A 15,359-nucleotide genomic window follows, 5' to 3' on the forward strand; every position below is an offset into this window, starting at 1 on the left:
GAGCGCCCTCCAGTGCCAGCTCCTCGTAAGTGCCCTCAAGTGTCCACTCCTCCGGAGCGCCATCCTGTTCCCGTGTTCGGCCAAGAGCAGGCTTCCGATCCAGAGTTAAGCCCTGAATGCCCGGAGACTCACAAATGCCCTACCTCCCTGGACTCTGTCTGCCGGCCCCCTCCCGGGTGTCCGTCCTCCTCAGGAACCTCCTCCTTAGTTCCCACCCATTCCGCCCCTCTGTTGTTCTACGGTGCGAGGACGCACCTTCTGGGAGTGGGGGCGATATGTCAGGATTCTGGACTGTTCTGTGTCATGTTTTGCCCCTGTTTCTGTTCCTGTTTTTCCTTATTTGGTCATGTTCCTGTCCTCATTTACCGTATTGTCCCGAATATAAGACGATGTTTTTTTCTTGTCCATACATCTGATGTGTAATTCCCCTGTGTTTCCAAGGATTAAAGACAGTTTATGTACTCCACGTCTCCTCGTTCCGCGCTCCTCCCGTGACATCTGGACCTTTCACTTTGGATTTTTTTTTCACCCAGGATAAATTCATTCAGGATAAATTAAAGGCATTACAACAAGTGGTTTTATAATTACAACTGATGATTACAGTTTTTGAGAATTAGGAGCTAAAATTTACTTAATTATCATTAAAACAGAATTAAAAATCTTACATTTTAATTTGATTAAACATTTAATCATCTAAACATACTCTTTTGTGAGTTGAGCCCATCTATGGAAAGGCATGCAGCTTGTTTGATCTTTGTTCTTTATGTGATCACATTTACCAGTAGCATCTACCAAGACATTCAGCATGACCTACATCGCAGTCCAAACCTGTGCAAACAGGGGACTTCAGTTTGGTCTTTATAGTTTGACCTTTAGAGTCATCCCTGTACCTCACTGCCGTGAGATTTAAACACTCACTTTGCAAAACTCCAAACTGAATCACTTTTCTTGTACGTTGTCTGATACTTAAACACCCTCCTGGTGATCTTAAAGGGTTCACCCAAAAATTAAAATTAGCCCATAAATTACTTACTCTCAAGTCATCCTAGGTGTATATGACTTTCTTTGTTCAGACGAATCCAGTCTGAGTTATATAAAAAATTGTCTTTGATCTTTCAAGCTGTTTCATGGCACTCAGCAGGTGTTGCATGCTTCAGTCCAAAACAAGTTAAATAAAAATCGCCCATCCATAAAAAAAAGTATCTCACACGGCTCCGGGGGGTGAACAAAGGCCTTCTGTAGCGAATCGATGCGTTTTTGTAAGAAAAATATCCATATTCAAAACGTAATAATCACTTTAATCTAGCTTGCGCTCACTGTTGTACATGAATGCAGTTCCGGGGGAATGACGTATGAGGTCGGCGCTGCGCATGCGCCGGTGCGTCTCGTGAAAACCAACGTTTGTTAACAGGAGCAAAGGAAGCAAAGTTTCCTTACTTTAGCAAAGGAAAACCAGTCTCCTCTTGGCTTATATCGAAATCCTCCGACATTCTTCTTTACAAATCCTAATTTTGTACTTCTAATTAGTGACTGTTGTTTTGTTTTGATCTCTCCGCTGCGTTTCCTTGTGCAGATCACACGAGTGAGTGGCGCATGTGCAAAGTCGACCTCCATACGTCATCCACCCGGAACTGCTTCCGTGTACAACAGTGAGCGCAAGCTACATGGGTATGGATATTTTTCTTACAAAAATGCATCGATTCGCTACAGAAGGCCTTTGTTCACCCCCCGGAGCCGTGTGAGATACTTTTTTTTTTATGGATGGGCGCTTTTTATTGAACTTTTTTTGGACTGAAGCATGCAACACCCGCTGAGTGCCATGAAACAGCTTGAAAGATCAAAGACCATTTTTAATATAACTCCGACTGGATTCGTCTGAAAGAAGAAAGTCATATACACCTAGGATGACTTGAGGGTAAGTAATTTATGGGCTAATTTTCATTTTTGGGTGAACTAACCCTTTAAGGGTTTTAGTGGCAGCACAGATTTCAAAAGAAGCTGCGTTTGATCTGTCTCTGTGTTTGTGACCCATCTGACTTGATTTTACAAACACATGCGGCACATAATTGCATGGGCCGAGCTTCATTGCTCTGATGTCTGTTCCCAACACATCTGCTTTTCTCTGCTCCATTTCTTCTGGACACTGTGTCCTATACATCTTGCTCTATATCCTTCCTCCTATAATCAGATCATTCTGAAAAGTGTTTCTGTTATGTCTTCTGTGTTGACAGGCATTGCGAGGTCCACCAGCGGCAGGCTGAGGAGGCCAGAGAGAGGAGAGGCAACAAGTCCTACTGGTACTGGTTCTGGTAAGTGTTCACATTCACATGTTCGTTATTGCGATACACAGATCAGTGGTTGTCCAAAAAGCTGTGCATCCAATCAAAATGTACAGCATTTCGGTAGAAGCAGCCAAAAAATTAGGTAGATGCCATCCTAGACAAGTTATGTGACAAGAAACCATGGACAATCCTATCCAAAAAAAAGAAAAAAAAAAGAAAAGAAAAAAACATATACAAAAAAAACTATGTTAGATTCAGCAAGGATTAACATTGGGTTATGCTCTACACAGTTTATTTTGTGTGATGAATTATTTGAAGATGAAAATTTATTTAATGTAAATATAATGTAAAAGACATTTGAAAACCATGTTGTTAATTTTATAAGTTAGTCATTTATAATAGTAAATGTTTAAAATATTATTAACATTAATACTACAACTATTATTATTATTATTATTATTAATAACAAAAACACCAATAATAATAATTTGTATTTAGTTTTATTTCTATTAGGGCACATAAAACTTAAGTATGCATTGCTAAAAGCATTCGCTGCACCAGACATTAGGCTCTGAATTATGATTGACATTGCTTGTAAACAATGTCAGTGCTGTTTATGGAATGCTTGAAGATACACATACAGTTAATGGAAAAAAGGCATTTAGTTTCACATTCATAATCTTGTTTCTTGCTAAAAATATAAAATATACATGAAATGAAATAAATCACGATAAACAATTTTGGTATCGTGTTGGATTGCCAATTGATGTCCAGTGAAATACGGACATATGGAACCAGTAGAGAACATGTCATACTGGTTAATGATAAATAGACCAAAATGTGTGTTTTTGTAAAGAGTAATTGAGTTTTTAAATGTGTGTGCATGTGTCTTGGGGGACAATGGTTACAGCAGCTGTCTATTCGGGTTGTTTTCTGTGTAAGAAGGTTAAATATATCTAGAGAGAGAGAAAAACCACAAAGAGCATGCAGCACAGTTGTTGTGCATCTGTTGGTGCATTTTTGGAAGCGTTCACTCTCATAGTGGACAAAGCAAATGACTTCTGATGTTTACATTTATGGAAGTGTGACTTTGCACATATGTGGTTGGGTGAGCATTCACACCTTGCGCGCGCGCATGTTTGTGTGTGTGTGTGTGTGTGTGTGTGTGGTTCACCACTGAAGCATCCTCTCTCAGTGGGAAGCGCAGTCTGCTTTTGCACTGTCAGCACGTCTACATATGAGGGCTGGTTGAAGATCCAGAGATCTGCTTGTCAAACTTCACAAACAAAGCATACACATAAACACATGTTCACAAATGACGCACACAGGAGAAAGAATGCTAATTAAAGCAAATGTTTGTTTGTGTGCTGTCCAGGCGGTCTCACATTTAAAACCCCAGTTTTACACTTACATAAAACAGAAAACTTATTTCCTCACACTGTGTGTGTGTGTGTGTGTGTGTGTGTGTTTTTTGTGTGGTTACAAGTATGTGCATGTGTATGTATGTTTTGGTGTGTTCATGTGTCAGCCATCAGACAACATAAAAAAGAACTTTTTAGAGAAGAGGCATAAACATAACTGTAAAAAATATATTTATATATTTATATAAATATATAAACTTTCTAATTACAAATGTGATATAGTAAGATTTTTTTTCTTCAATATATGTTCTAATGCATAAAATATTGAAATTCACAGTATGTACTGTATACTATAGATATAAACGAGTTATATTTATTACTATATGTGACCCTGGAGCACAAAACCAGTCATAAGTCGCACAGGTATATTTGTAGCAATAGCCCAAAATACATTGTATGGGTCAGAATTATCGATATTTCTTTTATGCCAAAAATCATTAGGATGTAAAGATCATTAGGATGTAAAGATATTTTGTACATTTCCTACCGTAAATATATCAAAACTTCATTTTTGATTTGATTTGATTGATTTTTAATATGCACTGCTAAGAACTTAATTTGGACAACTTTAAAGACAATTTTCTCAATATTTTGATTTTTTTTTTTACCCTAAGATTCCAGATTTTCAAATAGTTGTATTCTCGGCCAAATATTGTCCTATCCTAACAAACCATACATCAATGGAAAGCTTATTTTAAAAAATTACCCTTATAACTGGTTTTGTGGTCCAGTGTCACATATAATATTTATTATATATTATATGAATATTGTATATAAAATATATTATATGTTTATTAGAACTTAAAACACATGTTCTGCATGACCATATTCTACATCGCTAATCCTACCCAATACCTAAACTTAACAACTACCTTACTAACTATGAATAAGCAGCAAATTAGGAATTTATTGAGGCAAAAGTCATAGTTGATGGTTTGTTATTAATGAGAATTGGACCTTAAAGTGTAACCATGATAATATATATACAGTCCATTAGAATATGTATTTTTGCATAGCAAATTTGGCCTTGGAAGAAATTTGTGATGGTGAGATTATAAGTCTCTCTGACAAACTGTTAACTCTTAAATGGCCTCAGGCATGTGGCTACATTTACGGTTTTAAGAATATGTATCGTTTGTATTGACTTTTGGTCACTGACTTGCTGTAGAAAATGTCAGCATGTTCTGTCTTTATGTTATGCACTCAACAAATATGACATGTTGTTGGTTAGAAAGTACATCCTGGCGTCTGTTAGTCAAAACAGAGTCCAAATGACTGCTTAAAACAAGAGATATTCAGCTAATGTGTGTGTGTAAGATGCCAGAAGTCCTTGAAACTGTATTTAAAGCACACTGTGCTAAATTTCTTTGACTGCTCCAGTGTTATGCTAAGAGCTACACTCTGTGACCATCTGTCTGTCTATCTATCTATCTATCTATCTATCTATCTATCTATCTATCTGTCTGTCTGTCTGTCTGTCTGTCTATCTATTATAATAATTATTGTTATTATTATTTTTATATACCAGTTTTGTTTTTGTTTTTTTGCAGAAAAATGCAAAGACCTCACAAAAGCAGTTTTATTCAGCGTACAGAATCTTCCAGTGACATCCGTATATATATATATATCATTTAATTACAGCCTTTGTGATTTAATAATCACACCACCTGCTGTTTTAGATACTAGTCAGTGCTGAATTTTACTCATATTTGGGCTTGGCAAGTGTCCATTTTGGAATTGTTCAAGGCCATTTCCCAATTCATGTGGGTCACACTTCTCAGGATGAAAAATACAGAAATCTGTATGAATACAGAAAACTCAATAAAAATATGGCCAGCAAATGTACTGTGTTACATGGTGCTTTACCCATATTTTAAATTCTGCATTTGACTTCCATTGAATTGTAGTGTTTTAGGATTGAAGGAAATGTCCTTAAATTTAACGGAAAATGTACTGATAATTTTCTGCCAGGAGATTATCCTTTTCCCCCCCTATGAATTCTTCCCATCCCTGATTATTTTTTAACTATTAATTTAAATTATTTACTGATCAAGCCTAGTGATCACTTAAGACCACATTTCTGAGGATTTTAAACAGCATTGTTGATCTGTAAGCTCTTCTGAATGAATATGCTGCTAGCAAAGCCTGTAGCTACAGTAAGACTGTGACTCAACCTCCCTTTGAGGTCTATGAAATGTCATGTGTTTGGGAATTTAAGGCTGTGAGTCTGGCAGTGAGTGTAGATCTATAAACTCTCTCATAGAGGCAGTATTGTTCCCGTGTTAAGAGGCCTGAGGAGAGAATGCTTTACAAATCACTACTTATCACTACTAGCACAAAATATCTGTATATTGACATTTATCGATCAATTTTATTGAATTAGCTTTATTTTCTGTATTATATACATCGATATGGATATTATTGATAAATAGCTCATTTAACTCGAGCTCAATATATATAATTTTTTGCTATACATTTCTGAGTCTGGAGTGCCTGATCTGGACCGACGTACTTCTTCACACGTATTTAGGCTCGTCTCCCAGCTGTCTGCTCGCCAGACGACCCTGCAACCCCCCAGAAGAAAAAGCCAAAGGTCAGTCCCACTTCCTGAACAAAGATCATCCTGAATACAAGTGCTTTCAGGCAGGGGTCTGCATTTGCTCTCGTTGAGCAACACAAAGGAAAACTCAGGAATCTGTGTTGTGTGTCTTGGCCATACTTGAAATTAGGAGCGGCAAGCGGCGTATGAAAATGTTTGTCTACGGTCTGAGTCAGTGTTCAGATGTTTGTTTTCGATCACAGGGGTGAGGTGTCCGTCATGTCAATCTCCTCGGCCCTTTCTCTCGTGACTCACCAGAGCCCTGAAAAAAATCAGAGGGCAGTCCAGGATTCCTCAAGCTGCCGAGAGGAGATATTTTGGGAAGAAACGCTCATATCACATGGCCTTGGGTTTCCATCTCACACACAATGCTGCCTCAGTGTCAGAGGATGGAGAGAGAGAGCCTTCGAGACAGACAGACACAAAAGAGAGGACAATAAAAGCAAAAGAGCAAGAACGCTCCATATGATCTGCACATGGGCATGCCGTAATTCTGCATCCGCTCATTATTGCGGCACACGGAAGACATTAAATCAAGAAGATTGGGGTAGAGTTAAAGAGAGAGGAGGAGAGAGAGAGGGAGGGAAAAGCCAAAGGAGAGCGAGGGAAAGCAAACAAGGAGGAGAAAGTGTTGGTGCGCTGGGAGAGAAAGAGGAAGTCCAACAAAAAAGATTGGAAGAGAGACAGGCTACATGTGGCAGAGGAGGGTGTGTGCTTAGCCATGGAGGGGGACAAAATCGCAGGTAAGCACACCACCATCGGGACGCTTTTTAAAGAGATTCTCCCATGCTGGAGTCTATTTTCCGTTCTTTTAACTTGCTCTGTAAGATTTCAATGGCAGCGTTTTTGCTTTAGCTGGGATCTGTGACTTGTGTCGGATGCAAAAACTTGCGTCTTCAGACATGTTTTGTGGTTTAAATTGAATTCATTTCGCTTCTTTTATGACTTTTCCACCAGACAGAGCATTTACGCTGTACTACTCTTGTCCCTGGTGGCGTTGGTGCTGCAGAGCATCGTGCGTTTGTAAGATTTTCCGTTGACAGGGCTGGATTTTCCATAGGCTTTGACTGGAAGAGGAACCCGCTCATCAGGCTGTGACAACAGCCAATAAATAGAGCTGTGTGTGTGGAAGAAATGCTCTGTATCAGTGCTGTGGTGTGCTCTGCACTGTCAGCACACAGGCTTTTTGTAAATGTGTCAGGGACTCTGAAAGCTTCTAGACCAGAAAATAACAGTGCTGTGCTTCAGCTGTACAGAAAAAAAGTTAATACAGTATATAATATGAGCCTTTATCCTTTATCTGAGTTGACACACATGGTGCCCTGACAGAGAGCCAGTTCCAGGATAAATACATGAGGAATGACCCTTATGATCTCCATGATCTCACAGCACAAGGTCCCAGATCACATCTGAGATAGTTAGCCATCAGTCCAGGTGGGTCTATAATGGATTTTGCAGGAACCGGGAAAGAGAAAAGCAACAAATCGGCATGATCTTATTAGAAATATGGTGTTTGAATGTTAAATCTGCTTCTAGCACACATACAGTATATATTGTATGTTTGAAGATGATGTATTATAATGTATGAAATGCATCCAAATTAAACTGTAAATTTATTAGCAGTCACTTTTATCAAAAATGACTTACAATACAGGAACTAGGCCAATACCACAGAGCCAACAATATTCATAGTGCATATTGGCAGGTTTTAATAGAAAGATAAACGCTAGAGCAGAGGTGAAATGCAAAGATGAGAATTGTGTGTGTGTGTGTATAAGTGCCTTTGTTTAAGGTTGTGGAGTGGTTAAGTGCTTGCATAAGAGGCGTGTCTTCAGCCACTTTTTGAAAGTTGTTAGGCCGATCATTTGACCAGAGAGGAGCAGAGAGGGTGAAGGTCTTGGAAAGTAACTGAGTGACTTGCTGTGATGGAATTTTTCAATTTTAGGGACATGCAAATCTTACAAATTCTTTTAGGTTTATAGGACGTTGAGTTAATGGATTTAGGTTGATTTATATTGTATTTGAGCAATGAAATTAAAAGGCATTCAAAAGACATCATTTTTGCTAACGAATGTGCCTAATTTCGAAGGATTAAACTATTTTGAAGGATTCGATCACTTTACTCAAGCCTAAGCTGATAACTGAATCAGAACTTAATCATTTCATTTTCATCTAGTTTGGCTTTTTTTGTTTTGCTTGTTTGATGGCATTCAGAAACAATACGTAAGGACTGTAAATCTATATAATATTGTGATTAAAATGACTGTGACTATACATTTATCTGCATATTATATTTTATATTGTCAGGATATGGTTAGGTTTAGGGGTAGGGCTCAAAAATATCTATAAAACAGTGAAATATGATAGTACAGTATAGCAGGGATTTGTGGTGATTGTTACATTTCTAAATCTGTGTATAGATAAATACTTTGTTTTATATTATGTCATTAGTTCCATATTGAGCATTGTAGTGTATACCATACTTTTTGTATGTTTAAACATTGCATGAATATCTACTAATGAGATCAGGCTGGACAAAGAATAGTCTTTACAAAAAAAGGACACACCATTGTACAGTTTTGATAATACCAATGTACTTTTTTGTTAGTGGAAATCTAGTGAGTCATGTAAGAGCAGAGCTGAATGAACAAATTCATTTAGAACATTGAATCAGGGCTGTGTAGATGGATGGACAGACTGAGAGAGAGAGAGAGAGAGAGAGAGAGAGAGAGAGACTAGAGGAATGGAAAACAGGAAGTGGTGAATAAGAGAAACAATGTAAGAATGCACCTTAGTCTGGATAGATGCTTTTTAATTGAACAAAGGTGTGAGGGATAAAAGTGCCGTTTAATGTTTCCCACTGTCTTAGTGTCTTAGGTCACATAAAATTGTAACAACCCAAGGTTTTGTCCACTGCAGTTTTCGGGGATAACATGGATGAAAGACTGACGGAGGACATATTTCAAATTGTAGTAGGCCTATCATTTTCATTTGTGTCGAATGAAAAAACACAAATGCACTGAAAACTATGTGTGATGACAGAAATATTCAGGACTATGTACAGCCGTCCAAGTAACCATAATGCATTGGTCACAGCATTTAACAGCGAATGATTCCTTGAATACATGCACACACTTGTGTCACTTCCTCAAAAAGCAACAACATACTTTTACAACATTTGACTTGACTGTGCATCACTTAACAGAAAACAACAGACTGCATGTCACAGTTGACCTTTGTGGCTTCCTTTCTTTTGTATTTTGATCAAGAAAGATGATAGAAAACAAAAGCATTGAACACCATAAAGAATGACAGGGTTCACAGTAGGGCTGCACAATTAATCGAATTTCTAATCGCAATTACAATTACAGATGCCACAATTACATAATCGTTCAAAGCAGCAATTAATCGTTCGTAGTCCACTTATGTTATTCTGCATGCTTAAGATGCTTTTTTTTTCTTTCTACATGTTTTTTTTAGGGTTTTTCCATTGTTTTAATTTTAGTTTTAGTATAACATTATAATACCATGCATATTTTTACCTTTTTATTTAAAGATAAACCAATCCGATGTATAGTTGACATTTGAGGCTTAATACTATAGAAAAGCAATAAAGGTTTTTCAGTTAGTGTTTTCAGCTAGTTTCTTTTCATATAAAAATATGGCATGCAGTTGCTTCAAACAAAGGTGTAAACATCATTCATTTAATCGTAAATTAATAATCGCAATTATAATTTCAAAGGAATAATCGACAATTATGATTTTTGTCATAATCTTGCAGCCCTAGTTCACAGCCATTCATAAGCCAAACAATGAAATATAACAATGTGACTGATCTTTTCGAGGGATGGTGTCAGGTCTAGTCTTGTCTAGAAACTGTACTCCTGCTGTATTTTGACTCACTAAACATGTTCTGTGTTGGTCAATGTTGTTCTTTTACCCTCCCCCTTCCCCTTTTTCATCATTTTTCAAGTATTTGCAGGACTACTATAAACACTTCTCAGTGATGACTCAAATGTGTCAGTGAATTATATTTTTAAATCAATTAATCAGAAAGACCCACCCAAACAGAAAACCGCCTGTGTTTAATGATTGCACTTGCACAACAATCAGTGTCTGGCACATACAGAATTAAGACTGAACCTATCATTTTAATTACTCTCAAGAAGATCTTTGTTCTCAATTTGCACTAAGAGACAGTTTTTAAGAGACATAGTTTTCCAGTGTTTTTACACTGGCATCAAATCTCTGTCCAATTATTATTATTTTTTTTTTATGTTTCACTTGTAGTTTGGACATGTAAGCACATGCAAAGACATCTCTTATTTGTGAATTAACTCTGATTTTCAAAATTAAAAGACCATTAGAAGATCTAAATGTCAGGGCATGAAAACTTAAAGGGGTCATATGATGTTGCTAAAAAGAACATTATTTTGTGTATTTGGTGTAATGAAATGTGTTTATGCGGTTTAAGGTTAAAAAAAAACATTTTTTTACACATACTGTGCATTATTGTTTCTCCTCTATGCCCCGCCTTTCTGAAACGCGTCGATTTTTACAAAGCTCATAGGTCTGAAAAGCGAGGTGTGCTCTGACTGGCCAATGCGTTCCAAAGTTCAAGTTTGGTGAACTCTGACCTGCGAATTCACATCACGTGAAGACGTGTGACCAGTAGAAGATCGATACGTCACTGATATATATATAGAGAGAGAGAGAGAGACAGAGTACAATATAATTACTATACACAAGTGTATTATTATTAAATTACTTAATGTTGTTCGTTATTTTATATTTATATTTTCAGAATCATTTTAAAATTAATTTTGCACACCTCAAGAACTTCTAAAATGACCTATTTATTAAAGGGAAAAACTTACAGCACTTAAAGCACAGCACTTAAAAATCTAATATATATGTACAGTCAAACCAAAATTTATTCAGACACCTTGAACATTTCATTCATTAATACTAATCTTTGCAACTTTAGGGATCTTATCTATTCACAAGCACTCCAAAGAGAAAGGAAAACTTGAAATCATATGACCCCTTTAAGTTAGAGCATGATGACATCATATGCTGTTGACCATATTCGTTGGTTTAGTGTGTGGCGTTACCGCACCTGTAGGGTAAACACCTCTCACACAGTCAGGTGCTGACCCTGTATTTCAGTAGCGTATATAGCATATGCTCATACTCTGAGGATATATAACTACATCAATATACATTATCCTTTAATCCTATTATTTATTCTCTGATGAAATTATAAATATACCAAGGGTGTTAAAACCTCGTGGACTAACGATCTCGCTTTTCTGTCAACAGTCAAAAGAGTCTCACATCTATAAAACATCATGTACTATATAAAAATCCTTCACACAAGGTCAAAACAGGAAGTAAATTGAAGTAACAAGAACCTTCAGCAGGACCCCTTCTGTGTGTGCATGTAAAAAAAAAAAAAGACGGCCTTCCTGTTTACATGCAAACAGTATCTGCTAAAGGTAGTGCACATGCATTTGGAAAGCTTTGATCGGGGTGTAATGTAAACTTATAAATACTTGGCCACTTTGTAGCATATATGTGTGTGTGTGTGTGTATGTGTATATGAACTAAATAAATAAAAATAATATCTATTTCTTTACATGTAAATAACGCGGTGGATTTTGAAAGGAACTTCTATAAATGTACTAATTTATTTTAATTAAATTTTTTTGAAGTTGCTCTCAATACACTTTTCATCCCTAAAAACTATCCACTTGGCACATTGGTCTGAATGATGATTCTGGTCAGATTTATGTGCCTTCTGAGAACAAAGGTTACAGGTCCTTGCACATTCTACTGCTCGTCTACCTCACAGGCAAAGAAACGCACTGAGAGAGTAAATCTGAGTGGACTCCACTCCAGATGTTCTGCTGCTGGAGAGTGTAATGGGGTCCTGGGAGACACCAGTGCAGATAGCCTGACTGGTGATCTGAGGCAGTGTGTAAACATGCAGAGGCTCAGGGAGGAGGAGAAGGACACTGCAGCTATGCTTAGGCACTAAATTCACAGTTCTACAGACAATTCATACACATCTGGAGAACTAGCAACACGAATGTAATGTAAATCACATGCTACTTACAGGTCCCACCTAAATGGAAGCCAATATTCAAGTGATTGTTTACATTTTCCAGTGTCAGGGATCTCTCTCTCTCTCTCTCTCTCTCTCTCTCTCTCTCTGTGGTATGTCGGTGTGGAATGAGTTATGGCTTCTGACAGCATTTGTTTACAGAAGCCTCTTTCAGCCTGGTACAGCTCTCCACAACACAGCATGTGAGATCTCACCGTCTGAAGAAGGAATTATGCCAGTGTTAATTATTTTATATCAGTTTTTACATGCAAGAGTTGGTGCTAGAATTGAGACTTGGCATTCTTACACGAGTGTAAGAACGCCACAAACGTTTGCGCATATTGTGTGTTACAGCGACATCTAGTGGTTATACTGCTCTTTTTAATTTTATGAATGAACAATTTCTGGGAATTTTTGCGTGTATGGTGGTGTGTGAATGTTGTCCAGAATTGTGTGTCACAGTTGACAGTTAAATTACATAGCCAGCATTTTGAAAAAGTAGTTAGCTAACTTACATGCTACAAGCTAATTATCTACACACTTCAAAAATTTGTTTTTTTAAACGTTTTTTTCCCCCCCTTTTCACTCATGTTCAGAAATACAGTAAAAAAAAATCATTGTAAATAATATGGTGAAATATTATTTCAATTTAAAATAACTGTTTTCTATTTGAATATATTTTAAAAATGCAATTTATTGCTGTGAAGGCAAAGCTGAATTTTCAGCAGCATTACTCCAGTCTTCAGTGTCACATGATCCTTTAGAAATCATTCTAATATGCCGATTTGCTGCTTAAGAAGAATTTTCATTATTATCAATGTTGAAAACAGTTGTGCTGCTTAATATTTTTGTGGAATCTGTGTTTTTTCAGGATTCTTTGATGAATAGAAAGTTTAAAAGAACAGCATTTATTTTAGGAATAAATGGTTTATAACATTATAAATGTCTTTGCTGCTTTTGATCGATTTAATGCATCCTTGCTGAATAAAAGTATTAATTGATTTTAAAAAAAATCTTAAAACACCTTAAAAGTTTGTTACAATTATATGTTTGCAATAAATTATCTATACAGTAGTATATTGTTGTCAAATCAGGAATATAGCTAGAAAACAAGAGAAAATGAATTATGCTTCCTTCTGAATAATAAGCAAATTAGTTAGGATGTCTGGGTGTACATTACTTGATCAAATTAATATTCATGTGTCAGTCTGACAAGGTTAATCCATATGCCCCCCTGAAACTTTTCAGATCATTCCTATTCCTCTAACAGACTCTCTTCATCTCCTCCCTTACCGGATTTGTGTGGTGTGTGTATATGTGTGTTTGCAAGTCTGTATACAGAAGGCCTGGTGTTTGCATTAGACATGCCTGAAGAGCTGTGAAATCTGCTGTATGATTAGTCGCATACAGCTTGACTTTCCTGTTTTTGTAGGCTCTAGCCCATGACACTTCAGACCTCAGTGCAACACGTCACCCTCCATCTCATAGAATTTCCCAACAGTCATAGTGTTACAAACAGTTTTTCCATTAAAAACCCAACAAACCAGTCACACAGCACCATATCTGCAGTTAGCAGATCGAATCTGTAAACAAAACCAGCTCTTCAACTGTAGCCAGAGCTGATAATGTCTGAATGAAATGAAAACGTGTTTAGCAGAAGGTGTGGGGAGAAACCAGCTCTGATGGAGTCCAAGCTGTAGATGAGGTCACTGATTTATGACACCCCATGGTCTCAGCCCATCCTCCCCTCTGCTACGAGGAGCGCTAGTGGCCTCAGGCTCGAATTCAGGAAACTACTGGGGAAGTCGCAAGCGCAGACGTGCTCTCCTCAGGGTTGTGATGAAATATGTGCCGCCGCTGCCCTCTACTTCTCACACGGACCGAACTCTTCTGAACTTCTCCGTCCACGTCACCCAATCCAAATGAGCTTAATCTAGAAATACTCACGTTATCTCTTCTACGACTGCAAAAGAGCCTAGTTTCGGCACGTTCGGGGGCGGGTTGGAAAGTAAAATTTGAGCATTGACTCAAATAACTAATGTTAGAAGCCAAGCGACTCGGTCAGAGAGAGAGAGAGAGAGGGAGGAGAGAGGGAAGGAGTGAGAGAGTGAAAGAGAGTGAGTGGGGGTGGGGGGTTGTCATCGGTTTCTCATTCTGAGGTCTGCTGTGTTCAGAGAGCTGGAGGAAGTGGGAAAAACTCAGTTGGTCCTTTAAGAAAGTCGTGGGCTTGGATCTGGGGACCGCTCCGAACGCGTTCTCTTTTTTCCTCCCCCTGTTACCTCCTAATTTGGGATTTGTTTGGGAGCTGGAGAGCACAAAGTCTGAGAGAGTTTCGCCTTGCAGGGAAAGGTTGCTTTGATCCCGCAGAGTCAGCTTCAAAATGTCTGATTCCAATGTCAATGCGCATTTGGAGGGAATTATCTCAGACTTTGAAGGTTTGTTTTTATTTTTTCTTTATAGGATTCTTTGTAGTTTATAAAGAAAAAGTTGAATTTTAAAGTACAAAACATTCATCAGAATCATTTGAAATTGTTCTATAACTTTTAAATGTTCACTTCAAATGCAAACAGTCAACATAAAGCTGAGTTATTATCAATATCTTTATATTACTGTGTGTGTGTGTCCCTGGAGTCTCTGTTTCTATAGCTGAGTGTGCTGTGGTTGTCACACAGGTCATGTGGCCGTCTAGTGATCTGTGTGTGTGTGTGTGTGTGTGTGTGTATTTGTCGTACACAGTACGTGCTATTCACTCTTTTCTGTAGGCTGTACACACAAACAGTCATGCATGACAGGAAACGTCCTCACTGTGTTAACACAAATGCAACTTTAACCATCAGCACACTGGCCATCATACCTGGCTGCCGTCCGTTCCTCCTGCTCACCTCCTCGAGCGGCACATTTGTATTTCTGTTTTTAATTTTTCATCTGTGTGCTCCTGGCATTGATTTGCT

General features: G+C 37.7%; 1 protein-coding gene across 4 annotated transcripts in view; it reads left to right on the forward strand.

The window, feature by feature from the left end:
• Positions 1–15,359, forward strand: part of septin9a (septin 9a) — an 84,601-nt gene that overhangs the window by 6,596 nt on the left and 62,646 nt on the right. The window contains exon 2 of one of the 4 annotated variants that reach the window (XM_016533372.1): positions 2,232–2,309. In XM_016533372.1, coding sequence (XP_016388858.1) covers positions 2,232–2,309 — 78 coding nt within the window. Of the gene's footprint in view, positions 1–2,231; positions 2,310–6,835; positions 7,046–14,649; positions 14,844–15,359 lie in introns of those variants that run through there. The other 3 variants (XM_016533373.1, XM_016533376.1, XM_016533375.1) reach the window with 3 other exon arrangements.

Source organism: Sinocyclocheilus rhinocerous, unplaced genomic scaffold, assembly GCF_001515625.1.
Source record: "Sinocyclocheilus rhinocerous isolate Xijiao unplaced genomic scaffold, SAMN03320098_v1.1 scaffold485, whole genome shotgun sequence".
Classification (NCBI taxonomy): domain Eukaryota; kingdom Metazoa; phylum Chordata; class Actinopteri; order Cypriniformes; family Cyprinidae; genus Sinocyclocheilus; species Sinocyclocheilus rhinocerous.